This window comes from Bubalus kerabau, chromosome 3 (genome assembly GCF_029407905.1).
Source record: "Bubalus kerabau isolate K-KA32 ecotype Philippines breed swamp buffalo chromosome 3, PCC_UOA_SB_1v2, whole genome shotgun sequence".
In the NCBI taxonomy this organism is placed as follows: Eukaryota; Metazoa; Chordata; class Mammalia; order Artiodactyla; family Bovidae; genus Bubalus; species Bubalus kerabau.
Window position 1 is genome coordinate 109,398,829 of NC_073626.1, and position 23,440 is coordinate 109,422,268.

The following is a 23,440-nucleotide window of genomic DNA, read 5'->3' on the forward strand; positions in this document are numbered from 1 at the left end:
TTTTGTTGATTTTTGCTATGGTCTCTTTTGTTTCTTTTGCATTTATTTCTGCTCTAATTTTTAAGATTTCTTTCCTTCTACTAACCCTGGGGTTCTTCATTTCTTCCTTTTCTAGTTGCTTTAGGTGTAGAGTTAGGTTATTTATTTGACTTTTTTCTTGTTTCTTGAGGTGTGCCTGTATTGCTATGAACTTTCCCCTTAGGACTGCTTTTACCGTGTCCCACAGGTTTTGGGTTGTTGTGTTTTCATTTTCATTCGTTTCTATGCAAATTTTGATTTCTTTTTTGATTTCTTCTGTGATTTGTTGGTTATTCAGCAGCGTGTTGTTCAGCTTCCATATGTTGGATTTTTTAATAGTTTTTCTCCTGTAATTGAGATCTAATCTTACTGCATTGTGGTCAGAAAAGATGCTTGGAATGATTTCTATTTTTTTGAATTTACCAAGGCTAGCTTTATGGCCCAAGATGTGATCTATCCTGTGAAAAGAGACAAAGACGGTCACTACATAATGATCAAAGGATCAATCCAAGAAGAAGATATAACAATTATAAATATATATGCACCCAACACGGGAGCACCGCAGTATGTAAGACAAATGCTAACAAGTATGAAAGAAGAAATTAACAATAACACAATAATAGTGGGAGACTTTAATACCCCACTCACACCTATGGATAGATCAACTAAACAGAAAATTAACAAGGAAACACAAACTTTAAACGATACAATAGACCAGTTAGACCTAATTGATATCTATAGGACATTTCATCCCAAAACAATGAATTTCACCTTCTTCTCCATGTCCATTTCTAACTGTTGCTTCTTGACCTGTATACAGGTTTCTCAGGAGGCTGGTGGGGTTGCCTGGTATTCCCACTTCTTTAAGAATTTTCCACAGTTTGTTGTGATCTGCACAGTCAAAGTCTTCAGCATAGTCAATGAAGCAGAAGTGGATTTTTTTTTTTTTCTGGAATTCCCTTGCTTTTTCTATGATCCAACAAATGTTGGCAATTTGATCTCCATTTCCTTGGCCTTTGAATCAGTTATACAAACATACCAGATGTTTTTTAGATTATTTTCCAATACAGATCATTACAGAGTATTGGGTGGTGTCCCCTTAACTATACAGTATGATGTTATTAGTTATCTATTTAATATATAGTAATGGCAACCCACTCCAGTATTCTTGCCTGGATAATCCCAAGGATAGGGGAGACTGGTGGGCTACAGTCCACAGGGTCACAAAGAGAAGGACACAACTGAAGTGACTTAGCATGCACATACCATGTATATCTCTGCTGCCCTTCATGTCTGGCTTTGCTGTGTATTTAGGTTGGGCTGAAACAAAATTATACACACTATTTGCTTTACTTTAGCACAGTTGCTGTGGAGGCCTTTGATCCAGTTTGACTGCACACAGGTTTTCTTTGATATACAAAGTGCCTTAGAATTTCTAAAAATTAGCTTATCATATTTAAAAATTGGGAGATTTCAATTGAAATTCAGAAATTCTTATCTTGGGCTTCTTTGACACAATAAAACATTTCTATATCAAAATAATTAGATGAAATTCAGGCTACTTTTTTAGGTTGATGAATACTTTTGAGCCATCATCTAGGTTTTTCATAGTCTTTCTAACATGTTTTGCCTATTTATGATTTTTTTCTAATATTTGTGGACATTTACATCTGTTGCCTCTTGCTAATTGAAAATAATATGACAAATAAAAAATCAAGATTCATATGTGCCAACCTATCATTTTTAAAAAGTTAAAAACATGACTCATACAAATATATAATGCACATATGCTATGGAATTATTTAGCTCATTATTAAGAGAAAAGTAAGATGGTAAATCTGGCTCAGAAGCAGACATAAAAGACTGAAGTGTTTGCAATCAGTGAAAGGAAAAAAAAATTCTGATTTAAGATAGTAAGGTTAGATATATAGCTATTTAATGTCATACTGGACATTAAAACTGGGGGTTATATTTACTACCTGAAAGATATCATTTGCATCTCTATTGAAAAAAATTACTTTTAATTTGTCAACATACACATTAATATTTACATTCCTAGAGACTAGCACTTAAAATATTAAATTGTAAATTAAACAAAAAAAATATTTGCCCGCAGAACTAACCAGTCTTTGAAAGAGCCTGTTAGAAAGTGGTCTAGTCTGACGTTAAAAGCACATGCAGACATTTCTTTTATATTTTTCTTAGCAAGATTTTGACTTTTGTTCTCAATTATTTTGTGGCATCAACTACTCTATTGAATAATACTTCAGATATGCAGATGATACCACCCTTATGGCAGAAAGTGAAGAGAAACTAAAAAGCCTCTTGATGAATGTAAAAGTGGAGAGTGAAAAAGCTGGCTTAAAGCTCAACATTCAGAAAATGAAGATCATGGCATCCGGTCCCACCACTTCACAGGAAATAGATGGGAAAACAGTGGAAACAGTGTCAGACTCCAAAATCACTGCAGATGGTAACTGCAGCCATGAAATTAAAAGGCGCTTACTCCTTGGAAGGAAAGTTATGACCAACCTAGATAGCATATTCAAAAGCAGAGACATTACTTTGCCAACAAAGGTCTGTCTAGTCAAGGCTATGGTTTTTCCTGTGGTCATGTATGGATGTGAGAGTTGGACTGTGAAGAAGGCTGAGTGCCGAAGAGTTGATGCTTTTGAACTGTGGTGTTGGAGAAGACTCTTGAGAGTCCCTTGGAGTGCAAGGAGATCCAACCAGTCCATTCTGAAGGAGATCAGCCCTGGGATTTCTTTGGAAGGAATGATGCTAAAGGTGACACTCCAGTACTTTGGCCACCTCATGCGAAGAGTTGACTCATTGGAAAAGACTCTGATGCTGGGAGGGATTGGGGGCAAGAGGAGAAGGGGACGACAGAGGATGAGATGGCTGGGTGGCATCACTGACTCGATGGGCATGAGTCTGAGAGAACTCCGGGAGTTGGTGATGGACAGGGAGGCCTGGCGTGCTGCGATTCATGGGGTCGCAAAGAGTCGGACATGACTGAGTGACTGATCTGATCTGATCTGAGTATTATTTTGCTAGAGTTGCCATAAAAAAATACCACAGACTATACATCCTGCTATATTTAAAATGGGTAACCAACAAGGGCTGATTGGATAGCACATGGACCACTGGTCAATACTATATAGCAGCCTGGATCAGAGGGGAGTTTGACAGAGAAAGGATATATGAATGTGTATGGCTGAGTCCCTTCACTGTTCACCTGAAACTATTACAATATTATTTATTAATCAGCTATACCCCAATACAAAATACAAAGTTTAATATAAAAAAAATACACAAATTGGGTGGCTCAAAAAAAGAAAGAAATCTATTTTCTCATATTCTGCAGCCTGGAATTCCAAGCTCAAGATGCAACAGGGTTGGACTTTCTGAGATCTCTTTCTTTGGGTTGCTGATGACCTTTTCTCTGTTTTCAAGTAGTCCCAGAATTATCTCTGTATGCCTAAATCTCTTTTTATAAGGACACTAGAAAGTTTGGTTTAGGGCTTACACTAAATGACCTCATTTTAATGTAATATTCTCTTTAAAGATTTTACTTCCAAAGGACAGAGGCGCCTGGAAGGCTACAGTCCATGGGGTTGCTGAGGGTTGGACACGACTGAGCGACTTCCCTTTCACTTTTCACTTTCATGCATTGGAGAAGGAAATGGCAACCCACTCCAGTGTTCTTGCCTGGAGAATCCCAGGGATGGGGGAACACGGTGGGCTGCCGTCTATGTGGTCGCACAGAGTTGGACATGACTGAAGTGACTTAGCAGCAGCAGCAGCAGTGTATTCACATTTGCCTTGCTGGACGTTAAGGCTTTAACATATGAATTTGGGAGGAAAACAATTTAGTCCGTAATAGTTAGCATATATTACATTATAGTGAAGCAAAAGTGTTAAGTTCTACATTCACCAATTCTGATTAGTTGTCTTATATCGGAGAAGGCAATGGCACCCCACTCCAGTACTCTTGCCTGGAAAATCCCATGGACGGAGGAGCCTGGTAGGCTGCAGTCCATGAGGTTGCTAAGAGCCGGGCATGACTGAGCGACTTCCCTTTCACTTTTCACTTTCATGCATTGGAGAAGGAAATGGCAACCCACTCCAGTGTTCTTGCCTGGAGAATCCCAGGGATGGGGGAGCCTGGTGGGCTGCCGTCTATGGGGTCGCACAGAGTCGGACATGACTGAAGCGACTTAGCAGCAGCAATGTGATGATAAGAAAAAGCTGATGTAACATTTTTAATCCAATTATAGATTATCATAAGTACTCATCATTTTTAAACTTTTCCCTCGAATTTTAAAATTAATTTCTCTTGGATACTACTTTTTATTTTGTTTGTATGTTTTTACATTCAACATATATTGCACTTTAAAAAGATTGTTGTTACTTATATTTATATGCTACTTTATAAGTTTCAAAAAATTTCAATATTTTTTTCACAGTAATTCAAATACTTACCATTATTGATATTTAGATTATTTTATGATTCAGAAGTAAGTAGTCAGTACCTACAGATGTTGTAGATATGAACACAAAGTAAACTTCACTTTTGGCATATAAGAAATTCTGAATGATCATAAAGCAACTGTTTCAAAAGAACGGGGAGGGTAAAATCCTAGTAACTTTTAGTTGTAGAATGAATAAAAAGCAACTAGAGAAAAATTATAACAGGAACATATTTAATTTTTTTCTAGTAACAATAAAGTAATAAGGATCTTACTAAAATTTTAGAGACATTTTTATAATGTCAAAAATCTCCTAAAATGTTCAAAATATTTTACCTAATTTTATTTATTTATCTCTCTATATCTGTCTATCCATTCATCCATTGATTTACTTACTTGAACTCTGTTTAATTGCATTAATTCTCCAGTCTTAATAAAAATAATATTAAAAGCAGATAGAAATTTCAAGTTTAGAAAAAGGAAACAAAATCAATTCCCACAGTTACTGTTAGGGTAATTATTAGGTTTTTTAGTGAGACCTTGCTGCTTCAAACTAGGATGCTGTTAACAATACCTATTGTTTCAGTAGCAGAGAATCTTTCTGCAGTGATCCAGAATTGAAGAAAGGTGTGAATGCTGTCAAACAGCTCTTTTGTCTGAATTTACAGTTGCATAGACTAAACCAACTGCTGGCCTAGCATGAGAGATGGGTTATTGAATGGACTTTGGCACATACTTTATCTGAATACTAGGTATTTGAAATGACATTTGAAACAGTGGGTTCTGTTCTCTAGCTAATGTAATAATGCAAAGGAAATAAAAAACAAAGCTAAGTATACATTTCCACATTTCTGGAGACAGAAAAAATAGTTTAGATTTTTAAATATCCTGGCTGCTGAGATGGTTCATGTAGTTTGTGGAGTAGTTAAATGCTTATGTCTCCATAAAAACCATGTAATTCAGAATGAAACTGTAATTGATGACCTAAAAAAATCTGTATCCAGTGAATTGCCATATTCACTTATTGCTTGTCCTTGTAGAGATTTTTAGAGATTTCCACACAATTACTGTCTTCTCTACCATGGTTTGGAAAAAAAAAAAAAGAAGAAATATATATAATAAACCTCACTTGGACTTCCCTGGTGGCTCAGATGGTAAAGCGTCTGCCTACAATGCGGGAGACCTGGGTTTGATCCCTGGGTTGGGAAGATCCCCTGGAGAAGGAAATGGCAACCCACTCCAGTACTCTTGCCTGAAGAATCCCATGGATGGAGGAGCCTGATAGACTACAGTCCATGGGGTCGCAAAGAGTCGGACATAACTGAGCGACTTCACTTTCACTCTTTGATCTATAACTATCAAATTATAATTTGCAATAGATACAAATATGACTGTCATAAAATTCAGGAATGAATGCGAATCAGAAACTTATTTATGGAATTATTGGAGAACCAGCCTAGTATTGATGATCTAAGATCATTAGTAGAAATGCATACTTACAGGCATCTTAAAGAAATGTTTAGATGAGATTCATAGTTAGGTATAAAAATGGACAGTGCCTCAGAAAATAAGAAACCATAACTTTTAGGGTTATCCATTGGGATAAATATCAACTGGTTAGCATGAAATTTCAGTGTGTGGTTCTGATTAAATAGAAAATACTCAAGTTAAAAACAGATACATTCTTCTAGACCTCTACTATCCATATGAGTCACTGGCTTCCTACTTTTTTTCAAGTTTGAATTAATTAAAATGAAATACAATAAAGATTCAATTTACAGTCACACCAGCCACAAATTAAGTGCTCACTCGACACAGTTGACTAGTCATTATTTTATTGTAGAGCATGCTGCTGCTGCTGCTAAGTCGTTTCAGTCATGTCCAACTCTGTGTGACCCCATAGACGGAAGCCCACCAGGCTCCCCCATCCCTGGGATTCTCCAGGCAAGAACACTGGAGTGGGTTGCCATTTCCTTCTCCAATGCATGAAAGTGAAAAGTGAAAGGGAAGTTGCTCAGTCGTGCCCGACTCTTAGTAACCCCATGGACTACAGCCTACCAGGCCCCTCCGTCCATGGGGTTTTCCAGGCAAAAGTACTGGAGTGGGGTGCCATTGCCTTATAGACTATTTCCATCATAAAACAAATTACTCTCCTAGAGAAACAGCCTTCTTCTAGAGAACTAACCGATCTTTGAGCAATCTTACTTTACAGTGTCTACATATGCCATCAGAAGAACACATCACCCCTCCTTTTGTGTTATTTCCAGTTAAGAGGATCTAAAAATGAGAGTTTACCTTAATTCACAAAAAATATTTATTCCTGTTACTACTAAAACTTTTAGCTGTGTCATTGAACCAGTTATGCCCATTGAGTTAGATGAACTATTTGAACAAATGCAAAAACTAGGTGAAATATTTTATTGTAAATACCTATTCCTTAGGATTTAAAAACTCTTTGCCCTTTTGTCTAGATCATCCTCAGTGCTTAGATAGCAGGAAGAAAAGTATCAAGAGATAGTCATTACTTTGTAAAATAAGCACTTTATTTTGGCATAGAAATTATCTTTGCAGGGCCTTTTTTTATTGTAAAGCTACTTGTACTTTTAAAATATCTTCTATGGTGGTTTGGGCAGACTTAAGTACTCTTAAAGGGGCTTCCCTGGTGGTTCAGAGGTTGAAGCATCTGCCTGCAATGTGGGAGACCTGGGTTCAATCCCTGGGTTGGGAAGATCCCCTGGAGAAGGAAATGGCAACCCACTCCAGTCTTCTTGCCTGGAGAATCCCATGGATGGAGGAGCCTGGTGGGCAACAGTCCATGGGGTCTCAAAGAGTCGGACACGACTGAGCGACTTCACTTTACTTCTTCATTTCATGTACTCTTAGGTTTATGATACTAGATTTGCACATGCAATACAATGATTGTGTGTTTTTGGGTGTGTTTCAGATGTGCAACAAATGGCAATTGACTGGCTCACGAGGAACCTCTATTTTGTGGACCATGTCAGTGACCGGATCTTTGTGTGTGATTACAACGGGTCTGTTTGTGTCACCCTGATTGACCTGGAACTTCACAATCCGAAGGCAATAGCAGTGGATCCAATAGCAGGGTAAGAAATTCTTCCTTATAGTGTTTGATCTGATATAATTTCCCTTAAAAAAAAAAAGTCTGAGAAGAGTTGTGGAATATAAGACAACAGGCTCAAAAGTGTTTTAATGTTAATTTGAACAGTTACATTACAGGAAGGAAAAAAGAAGTTGTAATCTACTGTGAAGAAGCTGAGTCATACCATTTCCTTAACACATCATTGTTGCAGGGCTTGCCTAAGACACAGTCAACCCACTACTCTCCTACTGATCACTTTGATGTCACCAGAGAAGAGCCTCAGCATTGTTTTAGGTTAAAGACAAGAGACCTAAGTTACTTAGTAGTGGGCCTTGTAGTTACCAAACTTCAAAAATTCTACCTGAAAAATGGACTATTAAAAAATCTAGGTCCAACACAACATTTAAGATTTATTAAAGGAACATTGTACATGTTTGAGGATATTAGTAAGACATGAAGTTTGTCTTTGTTAATTGAAACCATTTTCTTCCTCCAACTACTGATGTGTAAACATTGTCGTATTATGGAGTAACTGAATTAATCATCAGCTTTGCAAGCTGCTTTATTGGTTAAAAAGAAGCCTTATTTTATCTGAATTTCTTTTAGCTAATAAACTAATTCCTCTTTTTTTAATATTTCATAATTTATCAAATTATAGGTAAATATGTTTAAATTCCCAATAACTTATTTCATGTAATTAGGAACTTAATACAGGAATTATACTTTAATTTTATAAACACTATGATATTATATAAAGTTATATAAAGTCAATATTTTTACCAGTAACTATTGGGAAAGGATATTCTCAAAATAATGGCATAGTGTACAACTTTAGTTGGAGGAGCTGGTGGGTGCTTTTTTCAGATGTAAGTTGTAACAAAGATTTAAAAGCAAAAATTTTATCCTTGTTATAGCTTTAATCGTCCCCTGGCAGTTCAGGCTGAAATGTCTGATGGAACATAGCCTAAACTGCCATAAGCCTCCATTCAATAGATGGGAAAATATTTACTGAAGAAACAGCTGTCATCCATATGTGGACTTTTGTCACTCTTTACTTAAAGTCTGATTGAATATTAAGATGCATCATCACAATGGTTCTGATTTTGACAAGAACAGCTTGCACGTAAGAGCTTTGCTAGGAAGCCTGTGTAATATAATTCTTGAATGTAGCTCTATTTGTATTTGCAGCAGATGGTTACTTGACTCAAATCTGACTGCAGCAATGCTTCGAAAGACATTAGTAAGAGAAGTTGTACTTAAACTGATTTGTTTGGGTGTTGAATAAGGGTAGTAAGGAAGAATTGGAAATATACAAATGTGCTAACAACATTCTTCTGGCATTCTGTTTAGAAATATATTTGCGTGCATGTTTTTCCTGGGTGTGCTAAATGAATTCAGAAGTAGCCTTTATACAGTCTTGTCTGTCAAAAGTGTTAAGAGATGAAGCTGTTGTGTTTCTCTCCTTTCTACCACTCTTATTATTCCCCATTCTTAAAAACAAAAGATCCAGAGACTGTTTTCAAATAGAACTGCCAATCTGAAATATAATGTTTGTGACACCACCATCTCCCCTTCTGAACAGCAACATATTTTATCTTCTCAAGCTTCCTATTTCTCCCTGTCATTACATGAAAGGACCATATTTTGTCATATTTGTGAAAGGACTTAGGAGTAGAAAACCTCCACATTGTTATGTTTATTCTCTGCTGGATTTCTCTGGGCCTAGTAACTGTTTAAATGTATTTTGTCATGTATCATTTATCACAAAAGGCTCTTTGGAATTTTTTGTTTGTTTGTTGGAGTTTGCTGTGTGTCTCAATTGCTGTTTTTTCAGTCATGGATTTTAGAAATCAGAGAAGGAAAAGCTCTTCATGTTTATAAATATAATCCTGTTTATAATAGAACAGTTTTTAAAATATTCTGATATTTTTCTCTTAATATCAGAAATTTGGCTAGGGTTAATGTGCTACTGTCTAGGGAAACAACAGCAAGTTTTTCTTTTTTCTCTTTTTTCTTTTATTTCTGGGCAGCTCAAGGGTAATTTGAATAGTTGAGGTTAGAATGACTCTGCATGATCTACTTAAGGGGACAAGCACCACCAGTGAAGTTTCTCCTGCCTTTTCCTAATTGTTATAACTTCAGTTCAGAAAATATCAGAATGTCTTAAAAGTCTGACCCAACTATTAAGTGCCTGACCTTGATAGGTATAGAAAAGGATGGAGATTTGCTTTACCTCTCAGAGGCTACATTGAAAAGTATACTTTTTACTTGACTGCGCTTTTGATGTTACTTTTCTCAACCTCCTATTCCCTTCTTATATAAAAATTATTACAATATTGTCATTCTAAAATTTCTAATTTTTTAAAAAAATTTATCCATGGATTGAATATAGATTAGTAATTTTCTCTAGAAAATCAACATGACTTGGACCAGGCTCCAATCTAAATTTACCAGAAAAAGATTGTTTATAAACCTTGTTTTCATTCTTGAAGTATTGACATTGACTCATTAATTCAGGCTATTTTTCTGGAGATATTTCTTGAGATTTTCTTATTAACTTCAAATTTTAGCAGTGTTCTTTTCCCATGGTTTCTTGAAGAAATTTCTAAAACTATTTCTAATCCTGTCATAACCGTTTGAAGGTAGCATAGAGATCATAGTCCAACCAGTATCAAAAATAGTTTTTCTGGTAGTAGTTATTAGAACTTGGCTTGTTTAATGATTAAGAGTTTAATCTAAAGTCACTCTCCCTGGGATCAAATCCTAGTTATACCAGTTACTAGATGTTGGATGTCTCTTTTTATCTTTATTTTCTTATCTTAAAAATATGAATAATGATAATCCACTAAAGGGCTCTTGTGAGGATTAAATAATGTCAAACATATAAAGGGCTTACATACTTTCTGAGTATATGAAGTTCTCTTTTTCATGTTACTTCAAAAATAACTACTAATCTTTCCAATGCTTACAATACTGTTGTGAATAGATTAATCAGACCAATATTTCACCTCATTAAAGATGATCTTTTTGTTTACAGGCCAATTCTCTTTCTACTACAAATGCTTTAAAATGGCTTACTTCATATAGACTGTCTATTATATAGCCAAGTACTAAGTAAAAGAGGGGAAATGAGAATAAAGTAGTATGGCCTGGGAATAAAATGAAATGTATGTGTGATGGAAGACAAAATTATAGAATAACTATGGGTTTAAGGAAGAAAGTAGCAGAGGAAACACTATTTTAATAGTTGATCTTGTGGAGGTTATGTTTGAATTACCTTCAAGGTCTTTCAGAATATAAAACTAGAAAATAAACCCCCTTCATAGTTACCTTTGTCAGTTGATCTGTATTTTTAATACCAAATTGTTTTAATAATAAACCATTTAGTTTTTCAGTCTGATGAAGGTTGTAACTGAGGACAGGAGAGAAACTAGTTTACAATTTTGGTTCTAAGGTTTGTTTCTAAGCTTCCTATTAAACTAAAATCATCACTCTACACTATACAAAAATGCATTTTACCATGAGTATAAAATTGTTGCAATAATATTGCAAAAGAGGGGATCAATTGATGCTAAGCATGGTAAATATTAGAAAAACAGTAAAATTAAGAGATATTTTAGGGATGGAGTTGGACTTGAAAATTCAGGGAAAATATTTGGTAGGCTTGAGGTATTGTGTATGTGCATTTTGTCCTCTGTTGCCCAGTCATGTCCAACTCTTTTACAGCCCCATGGACTGTGGCTCTCCAGGCTCCTCTGTCCATGGAATTTTGCAGACAAGAAAACTAGAGTGGGTTGGGTTGCCATTTCCTCTTCTAGGAGATCTCCCCAACCCAGGGATTGAACTTGTGTCTCTTGTGTCTACTGCATCTCCTGCATTGGAAGGCAGATTCTAGCTAGAACTCATATTCAATAGAGTTATGTGAGATGGCCAATTAGAGAGAGAAGGGAAATCTCCCATATTGTGTGAATGGTGGAAATTGACTACATTACCAATCAGATCAGATCAGTCTCTCAGTCGTGTCCGACTCTTTGTGACCCAATGAATCACAGTACGCCAGGCCTCCCTGTCCATCACCAACTCCCGGAGTTCACTGAGACTCACGTCCATCGAGTCAGTGATGCCACCCAGCCATCTCATCCTCTGTCGTCCCCTTCTCCTCCTGCCCCCAATCCCTCCCAGCATCAGAGTCTTTTCCAATGAATCAACTCGTCTCATGAGGTGGCCAAAGTACTGGAGTGTCACCTTTAGCATCATTCCTTCCAAAGAAATCCCAGGGCTGATCTCCTTCAGAGTGGACTGGTTGGATCTCCTTGCACTCCAAGGGACTCTCAAGAGTCTTTTCCAACACCACAGTTCAAAAGCATCAATTCTTCAGTGCTCAGCCTTCTTCACAGTCCAACTCTCACATCCATACGTGACCACAGGAGAAACCATAGCCTTGACTAGACGAACCTTTGTTGGTAAAGTAATGTCTCTGCTTTTGAATATGCTATCTAGGTATGTCATAACGTTCCTTCCAAGGAGTAAGTGTCTTTTAATTTCATGGCTGCAGTCACCATCTGCAGTGATTTTGGAGCCCCCAAAAATAAAGTCTGCCACTGTTTCCACTGTTTCCCCATCTATTTCCCATGAAGTGGTGGGACTGGATGCCACTATCTTCGTTTTCTGAATGTTGAGCTTTCAGTCAACTTTTTCACTCTCCACTTTCACTTTCATCAAGAGGCTTTTTAGTTCCTCTTCACTTTCTGCCATAAGGGTGGTGTCATCTGCATATCTGAGGTTATTGATATTTCTCTCGGCAATCTTGATTCCAGCTTGTGCTTCCTCCAGCCCAGCGTTTCTCATGATGTACTCTGCATATAAGTTAAATAAACTGAGTGACAATATACAGCCTTGATGAACTCTTTTTCCTATTGGAACCAGTCTATTGTTCCATGTCCAGTTCTAACTGTTGCTTCCTGACCTGCATACAAATTTCTCAAGAGGCAGATCAGGTGGTCTGGTATTCCCATCTCTTGAAGAATTTTCCACAGTTTATTGTGATCCTCACAGTCAAAGGCTTTGGCTTAGGCAATAAAGCAGAAATAGATGTTTTCCTGGAATTCTCTTGCTTTTTCCATGATCCAGCAGATGTTGGCAATTTGATCTCTGGTTCCGCTGCCTTTTCTAAAACCAGCTTGAACATCAGGAAGTTCACGGTTCACATATTGCTGAAGCCTGGCTTGGAGAATTTTGAGCATTACTTTACTAGCGTGTGAGATGAATGCAATTGTGTGGTAGTTTGAGCATTCTTTGGTATTGCCTTTCTTTGGGATTGGAATGAAAACTGACCTTTTCCAGTCCTGTGGCCACTGCTGAGTTTTCTAAATTTGCTAGCATATTGAGTGCAGTACTTTCACAGCATCATCTTTCAGGATTTGGAATAGCTCAGCTGGAATTCCATCACCTCCAGTAGCTTTGTTTGTAGTGATGCTTTCTAAGGCCCACTTGACTTCACATTCCAGGATGTCTGGCTCTAAGTGAGTGATCACACCATCGTGATTATCTGGGTCGTGAAGATCTTTTTTGTACAGTTCTTATGTGTATTCTTGCCATCTCTTCTTAATATCTCTGCTTCTGTTAGGTCCATACCATTTCTGTCCTTTATCGAGCTCATCTTTGCATGAAATGTTCCTTTGGTATCTCTGATTTTCTTGAAGAGATCCCTATTCTTTCCATTCTGTTGTTTTCCTCTATTTCTTTGCATTGGTTGCTGAAGAAGGCTTTCTTATCTCTTCTTGCTATTCTTTGGAACTCTGCATTCAGATGTTTATATCTTTCCTTTTCTCCTTTGCTTTTCGCTTCTCTTCTTTTCACAGCTATTTGTAAGGCCTCCCCAGACAGCCATTTTGCTTTTTTGCATTTCTTTTCTATGGGAATGGTCTTGATCCCTGTCTCCTGTACAATGTCACGAACCTCATTCCATAGTTCATCAGGCACTCTATCTATCAGATCTGAGGGCTTAAATCTATTTCTCACTTCCACTGTATAATCATAAGGGATTTGATTTAGGTCATACCTGAATGGTCTAGTGGGTTTCCCTACTTTCTTCAATTTCAGTCTGAATTTGGCAATAAGGAGTTCATGGTCTGAGCCACAGTCAGCTCCTAGTCTTGTTTTTGCTGACTGTATAGAGCTTCTCCATCTTTGGCTGCAAAGAATATAATCAATCTGATTTCGGTGTTGACCATCTGGTGATGTCCATGTATAGAGTCTTCTCTTGTGTTGTTGGAAGAGGGTATTTGTTATGACCAGTGCATTTTCTTGGCAAAACTCTATCAGTCTTTGCCCTGCTTCATTCCGTATTAAAAGGCCAAATCTGGCTGTTACTCCAGGTGTTTCTTGACTTCCTACTTTTGCATTCCAGTCCCCTATAATGAAAAGGACATCTTTTTTGGATGTTACTTCTGAAGGGTCTTGTAGGTCTTCATAGAACCGTTCAACTTCAGCTTCTTCAGCATTACTGTTTGGGGCATAGACTTGGATTACTGTGATATTGAATGGTTTGCCTTGGAAACGAATAGAGATCATTCTGTCATTTCTGAGATCGCATCCAAGTACTGCATTTCGGACTCTTTTGTTGACCATGATGGCCACTCAATTTCTTCTGAGGGATTCCTGCCCGCAGTAGTAGATATAATGGTCATCTGAGTTAAATTCACCCATTCCAGTCCATTTCAGTTTGCTGATTCCTAGAATGTCGACATTCACTCTTGCCATCTCTTGTTTGATCACTTCCAATTTGCCTTGATTCATGGACCTGACATTCCAGGTTCTTATGCAATATTGCTCTTTACAGCATCGAACCTTGTTTCTATCACCAGTCACATCCACAGCTGGGTATTGTTTTTGCTTTGGCTCCATCCCTTCATTTTTTCTGGAGTTATTTCTCCACTGATCTCCAGTAGCATATTGGGCACCTATTGACCTGGGGAGTTTCTCTTTCAGTATCCTATCATTTTGCTTTTTCATACTGTTCATGGGGTTCTCAAGGCAAGAATACTGAAGTGGTTTGCCATTCCCTTCTCCAGTGGACCACATTCTGTCAAATCTCTCCACCATGACCCGCCCATCTTGGGTTGCCCCACAGGCATGGCTTAGTTTCATTGAGTTAGACAAGGCTGGGGTCCTAGTACCAATACTAGTGTACCTGTTTTCTATGTAGGATAGACTTTTGACTTGTAAAGAAGGAATGGCAGAATGATCTGTAGGATTTATTTGTAATCCATGCCCCCATGTCAGTATTGAGGGGAAAAAAATGTGTTGTCTTTGTTCTCTATTAAAGTAGTTTATCTGCCAGGAGCCAGAGGAGGACTGAAGCTTAAGTCTCAGAAGCTGAATTCACATAAGAGTAACTGGTAGTATTTAATAGTTAATAATAATAATACCTTTCCCATCACCAACCTGGATCTCTTCTGTTGGTGAAACTAGTCATAGCTGAGAAATTAAAAATAGAATCAAAGTTAAAGCCAACAGGGACCAAGACTGACTAATGAAAGGTACTTCCTCAGTACCTTCTTTGGTATTCCTCTTCATTAGAAGAAAACTCAGAAAAACATGGAGACATTTTAATAGCTCCAATAGTCATTCTCCTGAATTTATGTATTGATCTGCTGTAATTTGTCTTCGGACATTTTAAACATTATTTTATTTTATTTTTATATGTTGATGAATAAAATAAAATGTTGAAAGTTTATTTTGGTTTGTTAATTTAATTTTGAAACAGTCTTGGTCTTGAACATGATAGTAGTCCTCAGTTGGGTTGACCTCTGAATTCATCTGTATGTGGGAAAATGCTAAGGAAGTTGTCTACTTCTCTTTATACTCAATGGATAATTGAGCACTGTACACAATGCAGTACAATGAAAACCTCCGTAGTCTTATAAATTTGTATTAATTATTTCAAAAATTTTACCAATGCATTTTCTTATCTATATCAATGAAATTCAAATGGATATCTATATAGCACTGGCTGTATTTCTTTTTATCTATCTATAAGCTGCCGGAGTTCAGCTCCAGCAGCCAGGGAATCAGCCTGAAGTGGTGAGCGGTGTCAGCGGACAATGATGTAGCCTCTGACTCATAGTACGGAACTACATTGGTGAACGATGATGTGGTCTCTGACTCAGGGTATGAAACTACATGTTTATTTCAAGCTTCAGGTTCTCTTTTATACTTTGACAAAAACATTAGGTCATAGGTTTGATGTTTTTTAGTTTCCCCCACCCAGATTTACTGTACTTAACTTATGATTACATTGTAACTCATGCTACATTCTTCAGTTTATTTCTTATCTTTCTAAATCCTGTTTGCCCCTAGCATCTTAAGATCACTATCTCCTAAAAAGGCTTATAGCTATTCTTAATTATTCCTAAACCCTAAACTCAGCAATCTTCTTTTGCCATAAATATTTCCCTCACAAACAGGTCTCAGATAACAATCCTTCCCATGGCCTCAAGCTGAGGCCTACTTGCTCATCCTGGGACATTCTTTGTAAAGATCCTTGAACAAATGTCAGTGGTTATCTTATAGATTATTTTCTGGGCACAACTGTAGAAGGCTTTGGGCTTTCTCATTCTTCTCTCAAGCACTTTAACATTCTTTCCAGCCAACTCAACCAAAGAAAGGAAAGAACAAGTCAAAATCACAAGGCCTAACTCCTTCATCCTGGGGCCGTGCCTGCAAGATGAGGAGAGGGGCTTGGGGCCGTGCCTCCATTTTGTCAGTAATGCCTAATGCAGCTCCAGACAATAAGCTATCTAAATATGCTATCTAAATATATATGTGCATATTTCCCGTTTAACACTACTACAAACTTCTCTGGGTGACTCTAACAATCTTGGATTTAGGTTCATAGATAATTATATAAGAAAATGGCATCTGCCTACCTTAGGCCAACTTACCAAAAGTCTTAGGAGAGTTATCGCCTACCACTTTTCAATCAAGAGTTGCAGATGCAAATAGGCAAGACAACATGGGCGTACAGGTATGCGTTTCATGGTCTGAAGTATTTTAACTGAAATTAGTGATTCAGAGCCACACTCAAGTGTATAAATCCATATGCACTCTCTTAACTACGACTCAAATTCTTTTATTCTCGTTAATTAATTTTGTCTAGGTTCAACTTCTTTCCAAATTCCTCTATAGACCTTTCTTCAAGTGTAGGTTTATGTATGGCATCACCATTAATTACTGACTCCTTCAGTTACAAATGATTATTCTATTATACTGTAATTAGCCTGGGAATATGGAAGAGCAACTTGGAGTGGCTTATTTTGTTCAGTGCAATCTTTACTGGAAACTCTCAATGTGCTCTTGACTCATATAATTCACAATGTCAAAGTAATGCAAAGCATTCTGCATCTCTATTCTCTTTGCTGTTCTTGATATCATTTTTTTTTAACTCTCTAAGTTTTCAGTGTTTGTTAATCTTATCTCTAAATTATTGAGTTCAAAAGCTTGTTTTAATTATACATAATATCTTCCCAGTCTTCTACCCACTCCCTGTTAAAGAGGTTTCTTTGAATTGTCACTGGATAATGATGTCCACTCAACTAGAGAAAGTAACGGAAAAGCTGTGTACAGCCTAAATTATGAAGGGATTTATCGTATCATCTGAAAACCTGGATTTAGGACAGCCCTTGTTTGATTTGTTGACTCAACAGTATCATTAACCGCCTGGGTTCCTCCTACCTCTTTATTGTGTGATGTTATCGTTAATGTGTGCTTTTCAAGCTAATTGCCCTGTGGTTACAAGACAGCTACTGAAGTTTCAGGGATCCTAACTAGAAACATGGTAGTCAGTTAAAAAAAAAAAACACACACAAAAAAAAAACCAGCACTGCTTCTTCCTTGGGTGTAGAAGAGCTCCCAAAGCAGATATTCCCTCATGTCTTCTTGGTCAGAACTGGGTACATTCCAACTTAAATGAGACAGTCATAGACAACTTTTTTTTTTTTTTCCCATTGTCATATGAAAGACAGAGGGACATGGGAGAGAATTTGGGACCACAATAACATGGAAGAAATAAAAATGGATTATGCAGCTATATCATCTTCCACAGACATTGTAGTATAATAATCCTTTCTCATGTACAGCCCTTCATCTTTTCTTTATATTTCTCAGGCACTGAGGGCCCTCTTTTCACTTAGCTAACCCTGTGGAATATGTATAAACATTATTTTCCAGCCCTTCATTCCATCTTCTCTGAGAGTTTTTTTGTTTGCTTTTAGCCCAGAATGTTAAAACTAATTCTGAGGAGTATTTCTCTTGTCATTTTTTTTTAAAGCAAATGACAATTATTATTTTGTTTCTTTGTTTTCTGTAACTTTTTCTACAACACTGATAAGAGACTGGGTTGGAGGTACTCTGTATAGTATCCCACTATCTCTTTAAAGATATAGTGTGAAAGGCTGGGATGGAAGCTTTTATTGTACCAGATTTTCCAACACTCTTGGAAACTATGTGACTATTTCTAAGCCACTGGGGTAATATTAAGTAAATTATTGTTTCATTTATGAAATGATTCTATGGTGGCATGAAAACTTTCTTACTCTCTGCCAAAGAATAGTTTACATATTTGAAGAATTTGTGCTGTTATTCAAAACAATAATTTTATATTTTTAAGAAGTTAAAATTTATTTCTAATTGTTTCCTACATAGAGTTCTATGAAAACATGAGGTAGTAATAAGGCAGTTTACTGCTTTTGAAACTATATGGACAGCTTTCATGTGGCACTCAGGTGTGATCAGAAATCAAAGATATGATATAGTCTGTTCTCTTATGGAGCTTGGAGTATAACAGAATTATGCATCAAATATCAAATATTATAGTCAGAAGATATGGTTACTAAAGCTTACCCACCAAAATTATAGATAAGAAATACAAAGCAGTAATTTATTTGACATTTCTGAGATAAATAATGGATAAAGCATAAATGTTACTTAAAAAAATAAAAATGAGAGAAACTTGGTTTGTAAACACCAAAGAAAAGGACAAGATTTAAAAACAATAGAATAAGTACTTAGCACCACTCCCCTTGAACATATAATATAAATTCTGAGTTTTACCATGTACACTATAATCATATATAGCCAAAACACACATGCACAAACAAGAAGTAAAAACAATGTTCAGCTTTTATACTGAGATACAGTTTGTTCTGCTTGACTGCTGAGCCTTGCAGGATATTGAACCAAAATTGATATTTTCCCTTGAGCCAGATTCTCAGTGGTTTGATTTGGGAGAAATTAACCTGACTTTTAGGGTCATAGTGGATGTTTTCCAATGGCAAGTGATTTTTCACTCAACATTTTTTTTTTAAATTATGTAAAAGGAAAAGCAAATATTGAGAGCCTTTGCTATTCTTTCAGTTTTAGCTAAAAAATTATCTATGTTAGTATTTGTAAAAATTGTACTTAGGCAGGGGTCTTCATACTTCCTGATAACAAACTCCAGTATAAAAGAAGTCATCAAAAGAACATGAAAATGGCATAAAAATTGACACATAGACCAGTGCAAGAGAATTGAGAGCACAGAAATAAACCCAAGCATATATGGTCAAGTAATATTTTTGATAAGGGAGCCAAGAATACTTAATGGAAAGAGACTCTCCAATAAATAGTGCTAGAATAATTGGATATTCACATGTAAAATAATGAAGCTGGACCCATATCTTATATAATTTACACAAATGAATTCAAAATGAATTAAAGATTTAAATGTAAGACCTGAAATCATGAAATAACCTAAAATAAAGCTTCTTGGCATGGGTCTAGGTAATCAATTTTGAATATGATACCTAAAGCACAAGCAACAAAATTAAAAATAAAATAAATTAAATGAGTGGGAATACATCAAATTTAAAAGTTTCTAAATAGCAAAAAAAAAAAAAAAAATCAGCAAAGGGAAAAGACAATCTCATTGTTGTTCAGTCACAAAGTCATACCCAGCTCTTTGTGATGCCATGGACTACAGTAGGCTAGGCTTCCCTGTCCTTCACTATCTCCTAGAGTTTTCTCAAACTCATGTCCATTGAGTCAACTAATTAGTCAATCAGCCACTGGTTGATTCCATCCAACCATCTCATTCTCTGTTGCTCACTTCTCCTGTCCTTAGTCTTTCCCAGCATCAGGGTCTTTTACAATGAGTCAGCTCTTCTCATTAGGTGGCAAAAGCATTGGAGCTTCAGCATCAGTTCTTTCAATAAATATTCAGGATTAATTTCCTTTAATATTGACTAATTTGATCTCCTTGCTGTCCAAGGGATTCTCAAGAGTCTTCTGTAGAACCACAATTCTAAAGCATCAATTCTTCAGCAATCAGTCTAATTTATGGGCCAACTCTCACATCTGTGCATGACTACTGGAAAATGATAGTTTTGACTATACAGACCTTTGTTGACAAAGTGATATCTCTAGTTTTTAATATGTTGTCTATCTACAGAAAGAGAAAAAAAAGGCAAACAATATATCTGATAAGTGGCTAGTATCCAAAAATGTATGAGCTATTTCCTCATACAACTCAATAGCATAAAAAACAACCCAATTGAAAAATGGGTAAAGGACATAAATAGATGTATGAAAGGCCAACAGATATATTAAAAGGTGTTCAACATCAGTAGTCTTTGCTACTGCTAAGTCACTTCAGTTGTGTCCGACTCTGTGCGACCCCATAGACGGCAGCCCACCAGGCTCCGCCGTCCCTGGGATTCTCAGGCAAGAACACTGGGGTGGGTTGCCATTCCTTCTCCAATGTAGGAAAATGAAAAGTGAAAGTGAAGTCTCTCAGTTGTGTCCGACTCTTCACGATCCCATGGACTGCAGCCCACAAGGCTCCTCTGTCCATGGGATTTTCCAGGCAAGAGTACTGGAGTGGGGTGCCATTGCCTTCTCGCAGTAGTCTTTAGAGAAATGCAAATTAAATGACAACTTAGACAGTGATACATGTCATTTTTTTCTCAATAAAACTGTAAAAAGTAAAATGAAAAATTATGATTAAATGCACAATTAACTGCAGATAAAAATGTGCCCTGGTGACATCTTAAAATAAATTAATGCTTTTTGAGAAAAACAGAACAATTTCTGTAATTCTTCTTGTTCATAATTATTGAGTATAGTTATGAAACATCATAAAAATGCTTAATAAATCCCTTTATTTACTTCCTAAATCTTTTTAATGTGGCATAAAATGAGACTAAATACTGAAAGAAAATATCCCTGTTTTCTGGAAGCCTTCAGTCTAGGTCTTAAAATAAAAGTTAGAATTGAGAATCTAATTAATTTGAAGTGTACCTAGGTATTTAATTTGTCTAGTGAAGTCAATCTGGGAATTGTCTAAAGTGGAACGTTGCAGTGATGCAAAAGCCTCCAAATTGATACAGCCTCTGATTAATTTTTTATTAAAGTAAAATGCCCCACTTTATTTTTTAATTTTTACTGCATTATGAATTTAATTTGATAAGTATATTTCAAATGTATATAAATAATTTAATTTGTTTATTAAAAAGACTGCTTAGGACAAGTATAATTCATATTGGTTACACACAAATTTTGAATTAATATAAATAGAATAATCTAACAAGAACTATATTTATTAAGGTAATGTAGTTTTATCAACTCTTAGATTGCAACATAATACAATTATATTTCTCCCTTACATGTGAATTTGATGAAGGTGTTGGTACACAGCTTAATTCATGTAGTTTGTCTGGTATCAAAGTTCCTTCTAATTTATGGCCATGGAATCTCATAGAGTCTTGGAATATTCTCTTAACTAGCTGAAGGGGAAAATATTGAAGATACATAGACAGAGTAGGTGCAAGGGGATCAGGGAAATGTAGCCCCTGGCTAGGGAGTTCCTTGTTCATAACAACACAATAGAATGTAAATGGGAGCATCCATTTCCAAAGAATAGTTTGCCATCTCAGCCAATGTCTTGTCTTCTAGCTACCAAATATCCATATGCATCCTTCTTCCCATACATTGAATCCAATACAGTTAAGACAAAGTAGAGGATCTCTAGGTGATGTGCAGTCCTCTCTATTGTGTCCTTTTATTGATTCTTATTGTAAAGTGAACTGTGAACCAAAAACAAAATATATAAATGAATGGACCAGTGATAAAATAACAGAAAATTCCCACTTTTTTAAAAAATGAAAGACTGAATGCAAGTAGTAGTCACTGTGACACAGCAATAATGAAATCAGCCAGGCAAGCAAAGTGAAGACTTCCTCCTCTGACTTTTTGGAAGTCACTTGTCTAGACAGCTTGTTTCCTTGAAACATTGCTCCTCGTCCACTGTCCTCCATTACCTATGCTTCCACTAGGAGGTTTTCTCATCTGTTGTGCTCAGTGCTACATCAAAGTTGGCAGTGAGGAATCTGCTTTCCCTGGGGGCTTTATGTATTTCACAGTTGTTCCTTTCAAATTCTTTAAAGATTTAAAGAGACAAAGGATTTTGTGTGCTAGGCACATGGCTTTTTGCAGTTACAAATTCCCTTGAAAATTAGTAGACTTATTTCTTTGTTACCTATTACTTGGACATACCAATAACTACACTCAGTTATGGTTTAGAAATAATTATCAAATTATTTCTTTCCAACTCACTTTCTTGGTTTTCTCTTTCAGCATAATAGTGATCACTTTGAGGCCTGAAAACAGTAATTCAGTGTGAAGCAAATACCTTTTGTCCAAAGGATAAACTCTTCTATTTGAGAAAGCGTAATTGGCTTTTGTTGCTCAAAGCTATTTTCAATATTTTTTTCTTACTATTCAGGTTCTAGAAGCAATGGACTTTTCTAAATCTGGGAGGTCCCAACTTTGACTTCCCTTTCAGTTTTTGTTATCAAATAGGCAATTTGAACTTAAACTTTTTTTTTTTTTTAAATATCTTGCCAAAGTAAGCATGCAGTAACTAATACAACTACTATCATACTTTTAAATGTCTTTCTTTAAACCTATAAGGCTCAATAATCATTTGATTTTCCCTCCCAAGATATTTTCCAAGTTATTAAAAAGGACATTTTTAATCAAGTAGTTTTAGCCTTTAGTATTTTCAGTCCTGAACAATAGTTACCCTGCTCCTGCTGCCTTACCATTAAGCCCAAGGTTATGTATTTTAGATATTTATTAAGGTACTTCTATACTTGTGCTACCCGCTTTTGAATCTGTTATGGTAATACTTGCTGTTTGTAAATTTCAGTGGGTCACACAATATAAAGGTGTTTTTTGTTTTAATGCTCAAGTTAAAGTCCAATGCACATGTTCCTATTTATTAGATAGCTTTTCTCCAGGTGTTGATGCTAAGATGGAGAGTCCTTCTGTCTTGTGGTTTCTACATCCTTAAGGGTCTTGGAATCTTCTGATTTTTGAGGGGAGAGAAAAGATGCATCTGCTGTTTCAAAAAGAAAGTGACATCTAGTCATTTAATCACATTTGGAGGCAAGAAGACTGGATAGCATGGTTTCTGGCTGAGCAGTTGTCAACCGCTCCAGATTTTGAAAAAGGAGAGGCATGAGTCTTTGGTCGACTGTCCAGTGACTGGACTGACCGATGACTGTCTCTGCCGCTGTAGTCTCTGTCTGATTCATAAATACAAATATATCTTCATATACACACACATAATATATATATTGATTGGACAAATATATATGAATATATATTTGCCTTTTGCTTACTAGCAAATTAAATGTAGAGCAGATTAGCATTTCAAAGCCTTTGTTTCTTAAAGGTATTTTAAACTGAATGGGTTCATCGTTTTTCAAACTGTCTTTACCTTGAATGAGTCATTTTTATTAAATTCATC

The 23,440-nt window shown here is 36.3% G+C and overlaps 1 protein-coding gene across 1 annotated transcript in view; it reads left to right on the forward strand.

Moving 5' to 3' along the window:
* LRP1B (LDL receptor related protein 1B) overlaps nt 1-23,440 on the forward strand; it is a 1,835,261-nt gene that overhangs the window by 683,877 nt on the left and 1,127,944 nt on the right. The window contains exon 7 of the mRNA XM_055574440.1: nt 7,435-7,597. Within this exon, the coding sequence (XP_055430415.1) occupies nt 7,435-7,597 (163 nt within the window). The remainder of the gene's footprint in view (nt 1-7,434; nt 7,598-23,440) is intronic.